This window comes from Schistocerca cancellata, chromosome 5 (assembly GCF_023864275.1).
Source record: "Schistocerca cancellata isolate TAMUIC-IGC-003103 chromosome 5, iqSchCanc2.1, whole genome shotgun sequence".
NCBI lineage: Eukaryota > Metazoa > Arthropoda > Insecta > Orthoptera > Acrididae > Schistocerca > Schistocerca cancellata.
In genome coordinates, this window is record NC_064630.1 from 777253513 (window position 1) to 777273712 (window position 20200).

The 20200-nt window shown below is 46.3% G+C and overlaps 1 protein-coding gene across 5 annotated transcripts in view; it reads left to right on the forward strand.

The window, feature by feature from the left end:
- Positions 1 to 278: 278 nt before the first annotated feature.
- Positions 279 to 20200, forward strand: part of LOC126188132 (la-related protein Larp4B) — a 382619-nt gene continuing 362697 nt past the window's right edge. For all 5 annotated transcript variants that reach the window (XM_049929613.1, XM_049929620.1, XM_049929614.1 and 2 more), the window contains exon 1: positions 279 to 392. In XM_049929613.1, coding sequence (XP_049785570.1) covers positions 306 to 392 — 87 coding nt within the window. In that variant the 5' untranslated portion in view covers positions 279 to 305. The remainder of the gene's footprint in view (positions 393 to 20200) is intronic.

Sequence of the window (20200 nt, forward strand, 5' to 3'; positions counted from 1 at the left end):
TCCGCGAGTACGATCGCAAGAATATTTAGAAACTGTCGATAAGAAGTGCCCATTGCCACGCGCTTCCAGGCGCATATGCGTAGACGCGTGTGGCAGGCAGAGAACACGTGGCGGCGCAGTAGCGCCGTGTGGTCGATAGGCGGCGCGCGCAGCCGCGGCCCGCCGCCGCTGGCGCCAGTGCGCACGCGCAGGGTCCGCGCATGCGCAGGTGCACTTGCGACCAGCGCGCGGCGGCCGCGCCGGCTCCGCGCCGCGCTCCGCTCAGTCCAACTCGGCAGTGCGCCCAGACATGTGCTCGCGGGACCATGGCAGACTGCTTCCTGCCCTTCTGCCCCGCGCCCGCGCCCGTGCCGCCGCAGCCGCACCCAGAGTTCGCAGTGTTCTACGCCGCGGTACGTACCGACCGCCCGCGCTGCCAGGAGCCGTGGCACGTTGCGCGCCTGTCTTCTGTGCTGCGGTCTCTGCCGCCGGCGACCACGTGGTCCTACCGCCCACCTGGCAGAAGTGCGACGGCCACTCGAATCTGCCGGCTGGTCCAGCTGCCACTAGCCGACTCCGAAGTTTTGGTTGCCAATGCAGCAAATGATCTGTTGTGCCTCATTGCCACTTCCGCACGTCAATAGATTCAGTGATGCGTGCAGATCTCGTGAGAGTGTTGGATCCGCTATTAACCCTAAGCGCACGTGCCCCCAGCCGCGAGTCGTCCCCCCTGTTTGCTGCAGTGGGCCACCTCGCAGCATATGTGTGTGTGTACGTGTGTCCCGGCGACGGAGCACCGTTTTTGAAGGTCAATAACGGTAGGTAGTGTGATTGCGTAACGTTGCCCGCAGCCGGCCGGCAGATTAAGTGGCCGCTGCGCTTTGGACCTGCCAAGTGTCTCGGTCCGCCCGCACCGGCCTTGCTCGTCTTGCCAGGTGGAGCGCCGCTGCGGGGTATTTTTGCACCGTGAAATCCGCACTGCCTCCCCCCCCCCCTCCCTCCCCCCTCAAGTCCTGCCGGGAAGTAGGGCAGTCGCGCTGCAGCTGGCGGTGGATTGCACTGCGGGCCAGACCTCGGGGGGTCCGGCGCGCCGATACGTCTCCGTCGGCACGCGCTATTTATACTGCCGTGACAGCAGCCGGTCGGTGTGTGGTGCTGCGACACGCTCTCCATTCTGTCGGAAAGTATTCCAGGGCAATACGATGCCGTAAGAGAGGTGTGCGTAGCCCTAGTACAGAAAATTTGGTTCCTGCCGGCGCATGTATCTCACATTTACTGCCCATCTGTTGGCAGCTGCGTTTCATATTGATAGCTATAATTAGCGACATTGCCTAGCGCAACTTTCTTCCCAACGTAGGCTGTCATTTGATGACGTTTTATCATGTGCTAGTGAAGCCCTCTTGCTTGACAAAAGTAAAGATCGCCAGTTAGCTAAAAGTGTGTGAATATGTTTCAAATGTGACATTAGCACCGGTATTTTTCTGTAAAGCTCGAATACAAAAGTTACTAAAATGAATGATTATACTATATTATGGTATGTTGTTGTGGTCTTCAGTCCTGAGACTGGTTTGATGCAGCTCTCCATGCTACCCTATCCTGGGCAAGCTTCATCTCCCATCTCTCATCAGCCTACATCCTTCTGAATCTGCTTAATGTATTCATCTCTTGGTCTCCCTCTACGTTTTTTACCGTCCACGCTGCCTTCCAATACTAAATTGGTGATCCTTTGATGCCTCAGAACATGTCCTACCAACCGATCCCTTCTTCTGGTCAAGTTGTGCCACAAACTCCTCTTCTCCCCAATTCTGTTCAATACCTCTTCATTACTTATGTGATCTACCCATCTAATCTTCAGCATTCTTCTGTAGCACCACATTTCGGAAGATTCTATTCTCTTCTTGTCCAATCTATTTATCGTCCATGTCTCTCTGTACATGGCTACACTCCATACAAATACTTTCAGAAACGGCTTCCTGACACATCTATACTCGATGTTAACAAATTTCTCTTCAGAAACACTTTCCTTGCCATTGCGAGACTACATTTATCCTCTCTACTTCGACCATCATCAGTTATTTTGCTCCCCAAATAGCAAAACTGATCTAGTTTCTCATTTCCTAATCTAATTTCCTCAGCCTCACCCGACTTAATTCCACTACATTCCATTATCCTCGTTTTGCTTTTGTTGATGTTCATCTTATATACTCCTTTCAAGACAGTCCATTCCCTTCAACTGCTCTTCAAAGTCCTTTGCTCTCTCTGACAGAATTACAATGTCATCGGCGAACCTCAAAGAATTAAATTGCAAAAGTGATCACACCTGTGTGGTTGCATAGGCGAAAGACATTTTTTTTTTTGAAAAATAAAGACAAACAAAAATTGTTCAGATTTGCGTGTGTGACTCAAAAGTAATGATTGCTACAGAAGCATCTATCAAAGACCTCCCCTCATTTACTCTATCGTCCAGCAGATATTCTGTAAACAATGGCAACTGTCATAAGTTAATTACAGTAACTAAAGTGTAAACACCCCACACCCCCCTCCCGACTCTTGCCGAAATACGTGATCCGGTTGATTTTGCGAAGCCGGTTAATGTGAACGTCAGGATTGTTGATTACAGACCTGTTAGGTAGATTAATGTTTACGTTCGTGCCATATGTTAACGCACTTTGATTGGCGACTCCATGGCGTGCTGTGTGCACAACGACCATATATGTTAAATTAAAAGGAAGGTCAGCTTTGGCCGTAATATTGATGTATTTATGTTGTGATAGCTTCCCAGTTTTGGTTATTGATAACTTGATACCAGTGTCTGAGATTAATTTGTACAGCACTGAAGATGATCACTATGTGATCGAAAATAGATTCTGCTATCAATAAAACATCAATATTACGGCCAACGCTGACATTCCTTTTAATTTAACGCACGTTTCTTCGTTTAACGGACTGTTCATCATAAAAACCAAAATTTGTAAATTCTGAAAACTTTGGAAAAGTGAGAATATTTCGTTGCATATTACGTAGTAATTCCGTATATGAACTACGGACACTGTAAACGGGTCCGTTACATAACCTTTCGTGTGAAAATTTGTTGCTCAATTTTCTATATTTCTTAACAGTAGTTCCCGGGTTTTGCACTTGTTACGTCAGGGGGAAAAAATTGCCTTGCGCATAGGACACCACTAGTATTTGTTCGAAGATACGCATCATGTGTCCTAATATTCAGCTGCTCAGGCCCAGAACATCGGCATTACGAAGTGCTAACCAGCGTAGCAAACCGAGTAGTACAGACAGGATGCGTACAGCGAGGTGTGCATTTAGTGCCGGACTAGCCACGTCTCCGGTGTTTAACGTGCATTTTATGACGTTGCTGTGAAACTTTGCGTGTATGCTGCAGCGTGGGAAGCATTACAAAAACAACCTGGCAGGCCACTTCGGGCGTGCATAGCTTTGCTGTAACTGAGTTTACGAGGCAGTTCACTGAAGTTCCATGAAACGGAGCGATCAATGGCGTGTTTACGGGTGTTCAGCCGAGACGTTGCCATAAAACTTTTAAAAAAAAACTCGTAAGCGCACAATCACGTGGAGAAGACCCTGAGAGATCATGGAGTGATGTAACAAGAGTCAACCTGATCTGAATGTGAACTTGGAACACGCCGTGGTACACACAAATCTCGAGGACCTATGTAATCCGTAGCGCATGGAGAACTCATTTGTTTACCTCAAGTTTTGCAAAGAGAGGTTGTAAGTCACTAGGTCGGCGATGCATTTGCACACGGCACTTTTTCTTTGTAGTTTACCGCACGTAACATCTGCTGTTGGCACAAAATCTTACATTACGACCTTGTGCTTAGTTTGCCAATACTGACGAATAAAGCATTTGTCAGCTGACACGCCTCAGTGGAGCCGTGAGGCATTTTAATCGATGGAGGATCGAGTTAGTATTTACGTGTGTCAGAATGAGTGAGTGACAGCTGGTTGTTGCCCTGGTGATGCCTGCTGCACTGCCGACACGTCTCCTACAGCTTTGCTACCCCAGCTGCCAGTTGTGGCCCGTAGGTGACCCTCGCGGTTGCCAGCGTAGCAATTGTGATTCGCTATCGTTGCTTGCGTCATTCCTGTGCGTGGCGTGTTAGCTGAAGCACAAAAAGTGAAAACACCACTACCACCTCCCCTCCCCCAAATCAAGCCACGAAATAAACGAACCACTACCGTGGCACACCGCTACCCAAATGCTGCACGTTAACAGGAAGCGTACAAACGTATCTAAAATGGGAAGTCACCTGCTACTGCAGCCATATTGTGTGCCTAGACAAATGCCAGTCGACAACATAGCGCCCTCCCATGGCCAGCTGTCAGTCACTCTGCTACATCTACATCTATACTCCGCGAGCCACCTTACGGTGTGTGGCGGAGGGTACTTATTGTACCACTATCTGATCCCCCTTCCCTGTTCCATTCACGAATTGTGCGTGGGAAGAACGACTGCTTGTAAGTCTCCGTATTTGCTCTAATTTCTCGGATCTTTTCGTTGTGATCATTACGCGAGATATATGTGGGCGGTAGTAATATGTTGCCCATCTCTTCCCGGAATGTGCTCTCTCGTAATTTCGATAATAAACCTCTCCGTATTGCGTAACGCCTTTCTTGAAGTGTCCGCCACTGGAGCTTGTTCAGCATCTCCGTAACGCTCTCGCGCTGACTAAATGTCCCCATGACGAATCGCGCTGCTTTTCGCTGGATCATGTCTATCTCTTCTATTAATCCAACCTGGTAAGGGTCCCATACTGATGAGCAATACTCAAGAATCGGACGAACAAGCGTTTTGTAAGCTACTTCTTTCGTCGATGAGTCACATTTTCTTAGAATTCTTCCTATGAATCTCAACCTGGCGCCTGCTTTTCCCACTATTTGTTTTATGTGATCATTCCACTTCAGATCGCTCCGGATAGTAACTCCTAAGTATTTTACGGTCGTTACCGCTTCCAATGATTTACCACCTATGGCATAATCGTACTGGAATGGATTTCTGCCCCTATGTATGCGCATTATATTACATTTATCTACGTTTAGGGAAAGCTGCCAGCTGTCGCACCATGCATTAATCCTCTGCAGGTCTTCCTGGAGTACGTACGAGTCTTCTGATGTTGCTACTTTCTTGTAGACAACCGTGTCATCTGCAAATAGCCTCAGCCTACAGTTTGATCAGGGTAAAGCGGACGTCAGTGGTTTGCACCATTCTTAGAGCATTACCTGTGAGTGCAATCAGACATTAGCTAAGTACCCCTGCGACCCCTCCCCCCCCCCACTCCCCCATGTGTTGTCTGTTGCCCCCACTCCCTCTCACAGATAATCACCAACTCTAGCACCTAACTAAACTGTACAATGAGAGACTTTCCTTGCAACACTTATTTCTTAAATTGTGAAAGATGAATGATATTTAGTTCGTGTGTGTTTTGGGGGGGGGGGGGGCGGGGAGGTATTAGAATGAATGACCAAAGAATTGGTGGTGCATCGCAAGTGCTACCCACAACTCCTTCTCAGGTAGGAAAGCTGACTATCCACAGTGAAGGTGGATGCTTGTTCCAAAACCTTTTCCTGCATTACTGCTGTCCATTGTGGTAGTTGCTTGACCCGCACACTGCAACCCCATTTAAAAGCGAGAAGTTCAGATGTGTGCACTCTACTTGTTGTGGTCAGTCCAGAGACTGGTTGGCTGCAGCTCTCCATGCTGCTCTATCCTGTGCAAGCCACTTCATCTCCTAGTAACTACTGCACCCTTCATCATTCTGAATCTTAGTGTATTCATCTTTCGGTCTCCGAGCCGGCAGTTGTGGCGGAGCGGTTCTAGGAGCTTCAGTCTGGAACAGCGCGACCGCTCCGGTCGCAGGTTCGAATCCTGCCTCGGACATCGATGTATGTGGTGTCCTTTGGTTGGTTAGGTTTAAGTAGTTCTAAGGAACTGGTGCTTCCGATGTTAAGTCCCATAGTGCTCACAGCCATTTGAACCATCTCCCTCAACGATGTTTACCCTGCACGCTGCCCTCCAGAACTAAATTGGTGCTGCTTGATGCCTCACAATTGTTTTACCAACCGATCCCTTCTTCTAGTCAAGTTGTGACGCAAATTGCTCTTTTCCCCAATTCTTTTCAGTACCTAGTCATTAGTTACACGATCTACCCATCTAATCTTTTAGCATTCATCTGTAGCTTCAGTTCTCTTCTTGTTCTCAGTTCTATTTATCGTGCATGTTTCACATCCATACATGGCTACTGTTCGTAAATGATTTCATTGCTGCAGTCCTTAGTTGTGAACTAGGAGAAATTAGACGAGTTCAGGGTGTTAATGATTTGTCTAACCACTGTAGTATTATAATAATAATTACAGCAGAATAGTAGCTCTTTTTGTAGTTACTGCTGTGTTGTGCTGTCGATTAGTTTATCTGCTTCGGAGCGAGTAATGAAGCAATTTCTCGAATGTGCTATATACAAGTTGGAGGAGACATTTTCTTGAGATATTGCTTAAAAGTCTTGGTTGCAATATATTTTTGAACGACGCGTTTCGCCTTATTTAGCCGTACTACCTGAGCCCCCATCTTAGTGTTACTCGCTGATGTGAACGCGTTATGCAGATGTTGATGCCTGTCTTGTCCATCTAGAAAAGATAACCTGAAGATGCCTAAATAAGGCGAAACGCGTCGTTGAAAAATAAACTAAAATTGCAACGAAGACTGTTTTTAACTAGTACTGTTAAGCGCTGGTTAGCTGTATGCGACATATGGATACGGGTTGGAAGAATTTTGAGATGTTTAGAATTTGTGACGTACATGTCATTATCATCAGCGATGTACCGGACTTGGACTACATGAAGAACCTGTAACCTCGACTGCCCCTGATGCTACTGAGGAACAAGTAATTAATGATGATCAATATTAGTCCTCGAAACAGTCGAATGGTTCAGTTTTACCCCTCAGAAGATTTAATTTTATGCCTGACAGGGTAATTACCCCCCCAGACTGGCAACCACTGGCGCAGATGGTGTTAAACTTCAGTGCTGCCCCGGCACCCCGCCTCAGCCACGTTTTACGGTAGTCTAGCTGCGTAGGTGTGGGGCGTCGGTGTGTGGTGGTGGACGCGTGTAGCACCCGGTGGCAGCCGGCAGACGCCGTTTTGACGGCGCTAAGGCTCCTTTCACACTGGGACACTTGTGACGGTCACCGGTGACTGTGGCGAACACTCCTGGGCCACTGGTGTCCCACACTGCAGCTGTTGCCAACTGATTAGTTGGTGAAATGGACTCGAGCGAGGAGGAACTGCTGTTAGTACTTGTAATGAGGAGGAGGAGGAGGATGAAGACAAAACTTTCATTACACATACATCCACTGCTATGTGATCGGCTGGAGAAAGGATTGTATTACACACTTTATGGCGATCTGAGACAATCTGAGAAGTTTTTTCAGTATTTTCGAATGTCAAAAACTTCATTTGATGAACTACTAGTATTCTCCTTGTAGGTTATTAACCTCCTAGCCTCGTACAGGGGTAGAAAATATATTTCGCTATTCTTGTGGTCCGAAAAATATGGTATTAAAGTGAAAAAAGAATACAAAAGTTACCAATTTTGTTTCTTCCATCTATGCTCTTTTCTTCGAAATCAGGCACAAACTTCGTAATAATTTCTTGCCACGCTTTCATTTTCATGACTTTGTTACTGTGGTCATCGCTTTTCATATCCCAAATAACGGGACGACTTTCCACTTCACTTATAAAATCTCCTGTGTTGATGAACTCTAAAACTCATGGCTGCACTGTGTGGAGAACCACTGGGCTCAGCAACGGCTGCCTGTCTGTTGGCAACTCTGCACTGCTGTGTCTGTGATCGGTGTCCCAGTGTGAACACTCCAATACAAGGTAATGCATGTCCGGCGGTGACCGCAGCGAACACAGTGTCCGTGTCCGTCACATGTGGCGAGGGTGAGTCACTGCTGGGTCACCGTGACCCGGTGACTCAGTGCAGTGCCCCGGTGTGAACGCTCCAATTCAAACGAATGTATCTCTATCAGTGACCGTCACCGGTGACCGTCACAAGTGTCCCAGTGTGAAACGAGCCTTACGGTAGTCTAGCTGCGTAGGTGTCGGGCATCGGTGTGTGGTGGTGGACGCGTGTAGCCAGCCGGTGGCACCCAGCGGATGCCGTTTTGACGGCGCTAATAGCCGCCGGCTGCGGAGGTGTCGCCGCCGCGACCGCAGCCACTTTGTCGGCGTTCCTGCCGAGAAAGGAAGGCGCGCCGCCGGCTGTGACGTAGCGGCCCGGTGCGAGAAAGTATCGGAACTGGCGGGGCGGCGCCGTGGTGGTGGGGGCGCGGTAGCGGCAGTGACGTGGCGGCAGCAGCAGTAGTGGTGGGAGTGGGGCCGGTCGAAGCGCAGCGCAGCGCGGCGCGGCGCAGACGGCAGGAAGTGGCTGGCGGGCGGCGCGGATGCCCGGCGGCTGGCTGCAGCTGGCGGCGCCCTGGCTCTGGTCGTGGTCGTGGTCCGTGGCGGCGGCCAGGCGGGGCGGCAGGCGGCGCGGCGCGACTCACGCCGTGCGTACCGCAGGGGCGCCCGCTTATGTGACGCAGCGAGGTCTCTCGGCACAGGGGGATACGGCCGCGGGCCTGCACACCGCTCCCACGCGCCTAGGCATTTGCAGCCAGTGTGTCGCCGCTCTTAGTCCTCTCAAATCTCCTTCGTGGTGACAGTGATCTGTAGTGAACCTAGAGGTCTAGGCTGAGTTCCAGGGCGACAAAACTAGCGAATGCAGCCAAGGCTGCAGTCTCTCTTCTTCGGCCAGCTATTCCATCGATTCCCGGCGCCGATCTACGGAGCGTTCTATGTCGTCGTGTTGTTCATTTATGGCACGCGCACTGGTCGACACTTCCCCAAAATAAATTGCGGGACGTGAAAACTCTTTCTTGTGCTTGGACCTCTTCCTCCCGAACGTGTCGTCGGGAGGAGGTAATTTTAACTAGACTCCGGATAGGGCACTGTCTTTTTAGCCATAGACATCTTTTAAGCGGCGATCCTCCCCCCCTCTGTCCCCACTGCTCTCAGTTGTGGACGGTAAGACACCTTTTGAGTGCCCCTATTTTACTCCGTTACGCGCCCGTCTACAGCTGTCGCCTGATATATCGTCAATTTTAACAGATGACACGCGATCGGCCGATCGCGTTCTAGAGTTCATTCGTGCCAGTGAAATGTCGTCAGTCATTTGAAGTTTTTTTTTTTGGGACAACCACCCCCTTCTGTAGTGAATTTTTAAGCCTTCCTTCTGCTTTGTTTCTCCAATTTTATGACTTTCGTTCCCATTGCTGCTAGTTTCCGTTTTTTTTACTGTTTCCTAAGTCACAGACCGGACGCTAATGACCTTAGCAGTTTTGCGCCCTAAAACCATAACAAAAAAAACTAGCGAATGTGATGCAAAATGTTGTGGTGACTGGTCGACGTCCATATTTTGCTGTGTACCTGGCCTGGGAGTCGGGACAGGTTCCGTCAGACTGGACAAAAGCAGTAATCACACCAATCTTTAAACATGGAAACAGAAAAGATTGTAACAACTACAGAGGTATCTCTTTAATCAGCGTTGTGGGTAAAATCTAAGGTATTGTTGAAAGGAAAGTGCGAGTATTAGTTGAGGACCAATTGGATGAAAATCAGTGTGGGTTTAGGCCTCTTAGAGGTTGTCAGGACCAGATCTTTAGCCTACGGCAAATAATGGAGAAGTGTTATGAGTGGAACAGGCAATTGTATCTATGCTTTATAGATCTAGAAAAGGCGTATGACCGGGTTCCTAGGAGGAAGTTCTTGTCTCTTCTACAAGATTATGGAATAGGAGGCAAACTTTTGCAAGCAATTAAAGGTCTTTACATGGATAGTCAGGCAGCAGTTAGAGTTGACGGTAAATTGAGTTCATGGTTCAGAGTAGTTTCAGGGGTAAGACAAGGCTGCAACCTGTCTCCACTGTTGTTCATATTATTTATGGATCATATGTTGAAAACAATAGACTGGCTGGGTGAGATTAAGATATGTGAACACAAAATAAGCAGTCTTGCATATGCGGATGACTTAGTTGTGATGGCAGATTCGATTGAAAGTTTGCAAAGTAATATTTCAGAGCTAGATCAGAAATGTAAAGACTATGGTATGAAGATTAGCATCTCCAAAACGAAAGTAATGTCAGTGCAAAAGAAATATAAACGGATTGAGTGCCAAATAGGAGGAACAGTTAGAACAGGTGGACGGTTTCAAGTACTTAGGATGCATATTCTCACAGGATGGCAACATAGTGAAAGAACTGGAAGCGAGGTGTAGCAAAGCTAATGCAGTGAGCGCTCAGCTACGATCTACTCTCTTCTGCAAGAAGGAAGTCAGTACCAAGACTAAGTTATCTGTGCACCGTTCAATCTTTCGACCAACTTGGATTCAAGCTGGGTGGATTCAGGTTACCTTATCAACAAGGTTGAGGTTACGGTTATGAAAGTAGGTAGGATGATTGCAGGTACTAGTAGATGGGAACAATGGCAGGAGGGTGTCCACAATGAGGAAATCAAAGAAAAACTGGGAATGAACTCTCTAGATGTAGCAGTCAGGGCGAACAGGCTTAGATGGTGGGGTCATGTTACACGCATGGGAGAAGCAAGGTTAGCCAAGAGACTCATGGATTCAGCAGTAGAGGGTAGGAGGAGTCGGGGCAGACCGAGGAGAAGGTACCTGGATTCGGTTAAGAATGATTTTGAAGTAATAGGTTTAACATCAGAAGAGGCACCAATGTTAGCACTTAATAGGGGATCATGGAGGAACTGTATAAGGGGGGGCTATGCTCCAGACAGAACGCTGAAAGGCATGATGATGATGATGATGATGATGATGATGATGATGATGATGATGATGATGATGATGATGATGATGATGATGATGATGATGATGATGATGATGATGATGATGATGATGATGATGATGATGATGATGATGATGATGATGCTGTCTAATGTCGCATCCCGTTGCACGCCATTATCTAATTTTCTTGACAGATGCATCGTGCGTCAGTGGGAGACTGAATGGTTGCAGGTGTCGGACAGCAAACTGCGGTCACCCAGACCGACCCCACAAAACCTTGGCGGGCTTCGTGTCAGCTTCGCCACTGGAAGGAGGTCTTGCTTACCAGACTGCGCATCGGCCATAGCCCTTTCACACATGGCTTCCTCCTCCTTTCTGTGAAGTTTCTGCCGTGCCGCTTTCAGTTTACTATATTGTCGTTACATGTACCCTGTATACTGATAGCAGGGCAGCCCTCGGTCTCGCTGGACATCTGCCCACCGTCCTCGCAGATACCAGGGTTAAGAGTAGTGGAATTTTAACTATCAGGCCTCATCGCTAAAGTGGTGGGGAAGGGCGGCAGACTTCAGTACGTTATAAACTACTCTGCACGTGGGGACATCCTTCGTCCCGACCCATCAAATTTCCTGTTGGTTTTTCGTCAGGGCGCTGATGACCGTGACGTCGAGCGTCCTCTCAACCCAACTCATCATTTGATAGACGTCGAACTTTGCTCCAGGCTGGAACGCAACCACTTCATGACAGAGCAAAACGTCGTTCGTAGTAGCTAGGAAGAAACTATTTAGGAATTTTTATGCACTTAATCAGATTGGCCGCGAGGGATCAGCCGAGCGGTTTTAGGCGCTGCGGTCATGGACTGTGCGGCTGATCCCGGCGGAGGTTCGAGTCCTCCCTCGGGCATGGGTGTGTGTGTTTGTCCTTAGGATAATTTACGTTAGGTAGTGTGTAAGCTTACGGACTGATGACCTTAGCAGTTAAGTCCCATAAGATTTCACACAAATTTGGACATTCTTTTTAATCAGATCGCTAGTGTCGTTTCATTAGCTCATGGTATGTTGCAACTGTTACGCGCAACGCCAGTTACACGAGGTCACTTAATTTTATACGCACGGATCATCGTACTGCTAGTTACGAAGGTGCTCGAACAATGGATAGTAATTTGGGTTGTCCAAGTAAAAACGTAGCTACACACAGGGTCTACATCTACATTTATACTCCGCAAGCCACCCAAGGGTGTGTGGCGGAGGGCACTTTACGTGCCACTGTCATTACCTCCCTTTCCTGTTCCAGTCGCGTATGGTTTGCGGGAAGAAAGACTGTCTGAAAGCCTCCGTGCGCGCTCTAATTTCTCTAATTTTACATTCGTGATCTCCTCGGGAGGTACAAGTAGGGGGAATCAATATATTCGATACCTCATCCAGAAAAACGCACCCTCTCGAAACCTGGCGAGCAAGCTACACCGCGATGCAGAGCGCCTCTCTTGCAGTGTCTCCCACTTGAGTTTGCTAAACATCTCCGTAACGCTATCACGGTTACCAAATAACCCTGTGACGAAACACGCCGCTCTTCTTTGGAGCTTCTCTATCTCCTCCGTCAACTCGATCTGGTACGGATCCCACACTGATAAGCAAGTATAAGTCGAACGAGTGTTTTGTAAGCCACCTCCTTTGTTGGACTACATTTTCTAAGGACTCTCCCAATGAATCTCAACCTGGCGCCCGCCTTACTAACTTACTTTATATGATCATTCCACTTCAAACCGTTCCGCACGCATACTCCCAGATATTTTACAGAAGTAACTGCTACCAGTGTTTGTTCCGCTATCATATAATCATACAATAAAGGATCCTTCTTTCTATGTATTCGCAAAACATTACATTTGTCTATGTTAAGGGTCAGTTGCCACTCCCTGCACAAAGTGCTTATCCGCTGTAGATCTTCCTGCATTTCGCTACAATTTTCTAATGCTGCAAATTCTCTGTATACTACAGCATCATCCGCGAAAAGCCGCATGGAACTTCAGACACTATCTACTAGGTCATTTATATATATTGTGAAAAGCAATGGTCCCGTAACACTCCCCTGTGGCACGCCAGAGGTTACTTTGTCTGTAGACCTCTCTCCCAGGAAGAGGGACCAGTATTCGGGGATATGACGGAACGATCATTCGAAACACTCCAGTAAAAATGGGCTCTGAAATCGGTACCTTAACAACTGTGAACACACTACCGAAGACGAAAAACTACTCACAGCTCTTGAGGTATGCCTTTTGGAGCCCATTTTCACTAGGCTTTTCTATTGCGAATAGTTGATCCTGAATACTGACAGTTCCTTCCGGGAAGTCCTGGTATTTCTCATCGCCTTACGTATTTCGTCGTAAAGTTGAACTTAGAGGAAAATCTCTGAATTTTCTGTTCACATCGAACCACAGTTCTCAGATTAATTCCACCTTAAGCATTTTGCTTCAGTTTGCGAACGTCGTCGCCACAGGCGTGCTGAGACAGACCTTGCTGCCGGCTTAAAGCTGACAGCACTGCGCTACAGAACTGCAGGGCGCGTTTAAAGTCCCTATGTTTAAAGTCCCTATGTTTAAAGTCCCTATGTTTAAAGTCCCTATGTTTAAAGTCCCTATGTTTAAAGTCCCTATGACAAACTACCGCCAGTGTCAGAAAACTCAACTGAGCGTCGAACCGAGGACGCTTCACTGCAGACCCTGTAAAACAAAGCGATGTGCATTTCGTCCAAAGAAATGTTTGCAAAAACCTCTCATAACGAAAAAAAAAACGTACATTAGAGGTGGTCGATAAAGTACAAGCGCCACACACGAATCTCCGGCGTGGTTTGAAAGCCCTATGCTCGTCACATACACATACAATTCTGGTAATGATCAGGTAAGTCATCGCCAGAGATAAATTGCCTCTACCTAAAGAGATTTAAACGTTTCTTTAATCATTCGAATGCCAAAAAGGCGCGTTAGAGTTACTTGTCATTGCTAAAGTCTAAATAACTGTTCACACTTCTGCAATATCTGTATCAGAATCTAGACGGGAAAAAAATATTGGCTGGGTGGCCAGATGCTGCCCCATACTCAGTGCATACGCCTCCCTGGCAGGACTGAGCTGTGCTGTCATATCTTCCGTGGCTCTACACTCTTTACAAAAACAGACATAATGTCTTATGGGATAACAGCAATCAGTGATTTTATAATGTTGCTTAAAATCCGTCTTGATTGCAAAAATTTTTTTTATTATTCATATGACCGGTTTCGGTTCATTCAGAAGCATCTTCAGATCTGATATTTCAGTTACAGGAGTAACCCGTCCAAATCCAGCAACTTTCACATGCTACGTCACATGTGACGTAGATGGACGGGTTACTCCTGTAACTGAAATATCAGATCTGAAGATGGTTCTGAATGAACCGAAACCGATCATATGAATAATAAAAAAATTTTTTGCAATCAAGACGGATTTTAAGCTCTACACTCTGCCTTAGTAGTCCAGTCAGCGAAGACGAAGCTCGAGTAGTGACTAACTTTCGTACAGTCGCAGAAAGGGTTGGCAGCAAGAACCCACTAGAAATGTGCGGGGTGCGAGTGTCGAACCGCTGTCGTTTCAAGCTGACTTTCCTTCTCTAACTCGAGAACTGCAGCTTCTGGCGAAAATGTTTCGCGGCTCAAAATGAAACATTGTTTCCTACAAAAAAGTTCCTATTCATTTTCTTCCCTCTCTACAGCCGTTGCAACGGATGGAGATATCGCAGATTGTTAAAAATATTGTTTTAATGGCACTCAATTACTGTTCACTCTTAAATGTGTGTAGCTCGTCTAAGTGCAGTAGCGCCTATTCAACAATAAATTGTTTGGAGTGTGGTGTCACCGCCCGACACCACACTTGCTAGGTGGTAGCTTTAAATCGGCCGCGGTCCATTAGTACATGTCGGACCCGCGTGTCGCCACTGTCAGTAATTGCAGACCGAGCGCCACCACACGGCAGGTCTAGAGAGACGTTCTACCACTCGCCCCAGTTGTACGGACGACTTTGCTAGCGACTACACTGACGAAGCTTTTCTCTCATTTGCCGAGAGACAGAGTAGCCTTCAGCTAAGTCCATGGCTACGACCTTGCAAGGCGCCATTAACCATGTCTAGAGAGTCTCACTTGTATCATCAAGAATGCTGTATACAAATGATGGATCAAAGTTAAGTATTCCAGCAGCTACGTACTTTTCTTTATAGCATTCATTACGTATCCTGTTCCAGACCTCACGCCAGTCTGCGTTAGATTATAGCGTGCATTTCGGCCTCCTCTAACTAAAAGGTGTTGGCACATCTGCCAACACATCATGGAGGGTGCAACAGGGTTGAGGCGGTGGGCATTCAGGGGTGGAAGCGCGAGACAAGGTAGATCGCAGGATTGTAAGTCAAGCAGTTCGCACCTTGACAGGTTTGCAAAGTGAAAAGCGAGCACGAGATTTCTTGCTGTCACAAGAAGCAACGACATGGTCTCTAGCAATGTTACACCGACCCTCCGCAGCGCGCATGTCAATCACTGACTACGCCGTGCGCAGACACGCCCGGACGAACGGTGTCTTTATTTGGCGCAAAGTGCGTTAACACTACACGGAATGTAGAGGAGTTACTAATAATTAAAATGGAAGAAGCGTATATGGACAGAATGTACGTAAATCTCTACACACTGTCCTAAAGCGGTAGAGGTTAACTGAATGCTCCTGATCCAGTAGCTTTCTTCCGTGGAAGGCAACTCCCCACCCCCACGAGTGCTGCCCGCTTTTCAGTTTGCAGACAGATTTCACCTTCTAACAATACCACCACTTGCAAAGTAGATTAGAAATCAGATTAATAATGCTGCTCACGCAGCATATGTTCGCTTTATCGGGCAACAACAAAACTATTGACTGTTGATGGTATCGTCAGAATCGAAATGAGGTCACTGTAAATAAGTCATTAATTTGGCACCTATCTTGAAACGATTCCCACGTAGATTTCGTCGAGGTCGTTATGGCTCATCTTGTTGATTCTACGGTGATTCCACTTTGGCTGCTAGAAGGTCCGGATCTGTATTTTAGCAATATTTGAAGACCTAACAAATGCGTTTTTCAGGAAATTCTTAATGATCAAATAATCCCAGATCGGAACAATGGCATGGTAGAAATAATTTTTGACTTGGTGTTCACGATATACATTTTTAATAAACTTCTTGTAAATTCACATATACTTCTTCTTAATTGTCACATCAAGTAAAGTTTTGTATCAATCTTCACATATTTAATTTCCACTTTAACCAAACACAAGACTTGACTGCCCAGTGAGTGCTTGTTTATACAGTGGAGCTATTTTCAGTTCATTAAATGAGTACCTATTTGCGGCTGTCAAATGAGCGATCATGCAAGAAAGCTACAGCCGGAGTTGCGACCTGTCTACCTTGATGAAGTGCCTGACCAAAGTGTGTCGGGCCTGCAGCGTGTATTCGACAATGTCGACTTCGTCGTCTCAACTATTACAGGCTGGAATACTCGCGGCACGAGTGGTATTACATCCACACCCGGCCTCACCTCTCCTGACATACGAAGAGGCCCAGATCCTTTTTTCCCCCCTCTGCTACAGAAGTAGGTTAGCTAGTTATGGAATTTGAAATTTCAACAAGAGTCAAGCAGTGCATTACATCAGATTACTGTCATCCATCTGAGCATGATGAGTCATGTTCCAGCAGACGTGTTGACCCCTTCCTCCCCCCCCCCCCCACCCCCGTTGCAAGACAAACTGTGGATGTGCGATTAGTGTTTCCACTCAGTGCAGCTTACTCCAAAAGTGTAAGCAATCCCTGAATAAAGAGTTGTATGCAGTCTGAGCGACAATGGTGTGCTAACTCTCTGGTCATTTAGTGATTGACCACAGACTGAGTATAAAAGACAAGATTTTAAACATGGCTGAAACAGCAGCTGTTGAAATTCTTCACGGTAAATAACAGCCAAAACAGTTGCAGGATAAAGATTTATTAATATTCTTGACCAAGGTTTAGGTATATATAAATATACCTTCATCAGAAGTAGAAAAAAATCTAAAATTACATCCTGCAATGGAGATTAAGAAAACAAATGCGCCAAAGGCGTCGTCAATAGATTAGACATCATCTGGAACTTCCAGATCCAGCATCCGAATGTTATTTTCATGCTTAAATAGTTACACAAAACATGTAGCATAAAAATAGTATGCTTAACAGGCAATTGACAGTCCATGTTTAGGCCTAATGAGATGATACACCAGAATAGATCTGACAGACTATAACTACACAAAACAAATGTTGACTAAAATACTATGCTAACAAATGGAGATGTCTTAACTATTGAAGACGCCTTTGGCACAATTGTTTTATTAATCTCCATTGTAGGATGTAATTTTAGATTTTTTATTTCTGATGAAGGTATATTTATTTGTATATACCGAAACCTTGGTCAATAATTTTATTAAATCTTTATCCTGCAACTGTTTTGGCTGTCATTTACCATGAGTACAAAAGGGTTCAGAAACTTTACAGTACAGTATAACGTTTACCAATAGTCCCTTTCGCACCAACACTACTAATGTTTGAGTAACACAAATTAATTCTCAATCAGTTCATAGGAACGTATATTAAAACACTTTTTAATGTGCAACTTTATACTTTTCCTGTGATACGGACACTTAGTCCTAGACAGAAAATGAACAGGACCTCTTCTTTTTTTTTTTTGAAGGAAATACAACGTAGTTTAATTTCATGCTGAAAAAATTTCGATAGAAGCCTCGAATTTAGTAAATCACGAAAACATAAAGTGACCCTGAAACATCCCTTCTCCCCTCACACTCCTGGCCGTGGGGATTTTCAATACGTTGTTAATGACACTTCCTCGTACCACTGTACAAAAATTTGAGACTAAGATTTTCCCCTAATTTTTCTTTGCCTAGTCAGCGCTAGGTAGACTAATCGCAAACAGGTGTCTAACTTTCAGGTAAAATACAATATGGTTTAAAATCTGCCATTTGTCTTAGTGAAGTTTCCCCATAAGTCTCACACATACTGCGCAAGCTTTCATATACAACGGAATGATGTGGGTGACGATTGACATATCAGAGCACAAAGACTTTGATCAGTCAGTAAACTCATTAAACACCATTTCGCCGTCAGTTCGGCTCGCCTGGGTTATGCATAATGAAATTTGCTGCCTGCGCTTCCGATGTTTTACAGTAAACAAGCGAAATCGCGTAGCGTGTACAGTAACCGTGACTGATGATGCACCATATGGACGCAAATAAATAACGTGGAACTGCTGATAAACATACATACCTCTAAGCTGGAAGCCTGTCCGACGCACCAAATTTAGGCGACCTCTCTCCTCAGGTGTAACAAGGGAACCTCCCCATCGCACCCCCTTCAGATTTAGTTATAAGTTGGCGTAGTGGATAGACCTCGAAAAACTGAACACAGATCGATCGAGAAAACAGGAAGAAGTTGTGTGGAACTATGAAAAAATAAGCAAAATATACAAACTGAGTAGTCCATGCGCAAGATAGGCAACATGAAGGATGATGTGAGCTTAAGAGCGCCGTGGTCCCGTGGTTAGCGTGACCAGCTGCGGAATGAGAAGTCCTTGGTTAAAGTCTTCCTTCGAGTGAAAAGTTTAACTTTTTATTTTCAGTTTGTGACACTTATGTTTTCATCACTTTTTTGGGAGTGATTATCACATCCACAAGAAAACCTAAATCGGACAAGGTAGGCGAATCTTTTTACCCATTCGCCAAGTGTACAAGTTAGGTGGGTCGACAACATATTCCTGTCATGTGACGAACATGCCGTCACCAGTGTCGTGTAGAATATATCAGACGTGTTTTCCTGTGGAATAATCGGTTGACCTATGACCTTGCGATCAAATGTTTCCGGTTCCCATTGGAGAGGCACGTCCTTTCGTCAACTAATCGCACGGTTTTGCGGTGCTGTCGCAAAACACAGACACTAAACTTATTACAGTGAACAGAGATGTCAATGAACGAACGGACAGATCACAACTTTGCGAAAATAAAATCTTCAGTCGAGGGAAGATTTGAACTAAAGACCTCTCGTTCCGCAGCTGCTCACGCTAACCCCGGGACCACGGCGCTCCTGAGCTGATACCGTCCTTAATATTGCCTTTCTTGCGCATGGACTACTCAGTTTGTATATTTTGTTTATTTTTTCATAGTTCCACACAACTTCTGTTTTCTCGATTGATCTGTGTTCAGTTTTTCAAGGCCTATCCACTGTGCCAACTTATAACTAAATCTGAGAAGCCGGCCGCGGTGGTCTAGCGGTTCTGGCGCTGCAGTCCGGAACCGCGGGACTGCTACGGTCGCAGGTTCGAATCCTGCCTCGGGCATGGGTGTGTGTGATGTCCTTAGGTTAGTTATGTTTAAGTAGTTCTAAGTTCTAGGGGACTTATGACCTAAGATGTTGAGTCCCATAGTGCTCAGAGCCATTTGAACTAAATCTGAGGGGGGTGCGATGGGGAGCTTCCCTTGTAAGTCACTGCGACAGGAGCATCACAACACGAGGTACGTCACTGTAGTAACGTCCAGGTCTGACTAGCCGCCGCAGAAGCGGCAGTAAAGACACCAGGCAACGCGTTTTGTTGAAGTTCAGAAACGTTGGACTGAATTAAAGGCGTGTCTTATTAACAGAGAAAGTTCTTGTCTAAAGTTTTTAAGTTCAGGTATGAGCCTCAAATATTTTTTGTCCAATTTAGTTTCGGAGTAATAGTATCGTCTGTAGAAGAGGATCCACATCACAACTTCCTTCGCATTCCATGTTACTGCACGTAAACTAATTCATAACCTGTGGACAGTAACAGATTTTTTGCGTCTGTATAATGTCCAACAAGCAGTGAACTGTATCCTTGAAAGTAAAGCTACGCACGGTTGTCGCTTTTATCCCGTAATGAGCAGTAACTTCACCGCAAGATAAACTGGCCAATGTACACTCCTGGAAATTGAAATAAGAACACCGTGAATTCATTGTCCCAGGAAGGGGAAACTTTGACACATTCCTGGGGTCAGATACATCACATGATCACACTGACAGAACCACAGGCACATAGACACAGGCAACAGAGCATGCACAATGTCGGCACTAGTACAGTGTATATCCACCTTTCGCAGCAATGCAGGCTGCTATTCTCCCGTGGAGACGATCGTAGAGATGCTGGATGTAGTCCTGTGGAACGGCTTGCCATGCCATTTCCACCTGGCGCCTCAGTTGGACCAGCGTTCGTGCTGGACGTGCAGACCGCGTGAGACGACGCTTCATCCAGTCCCAAACATGC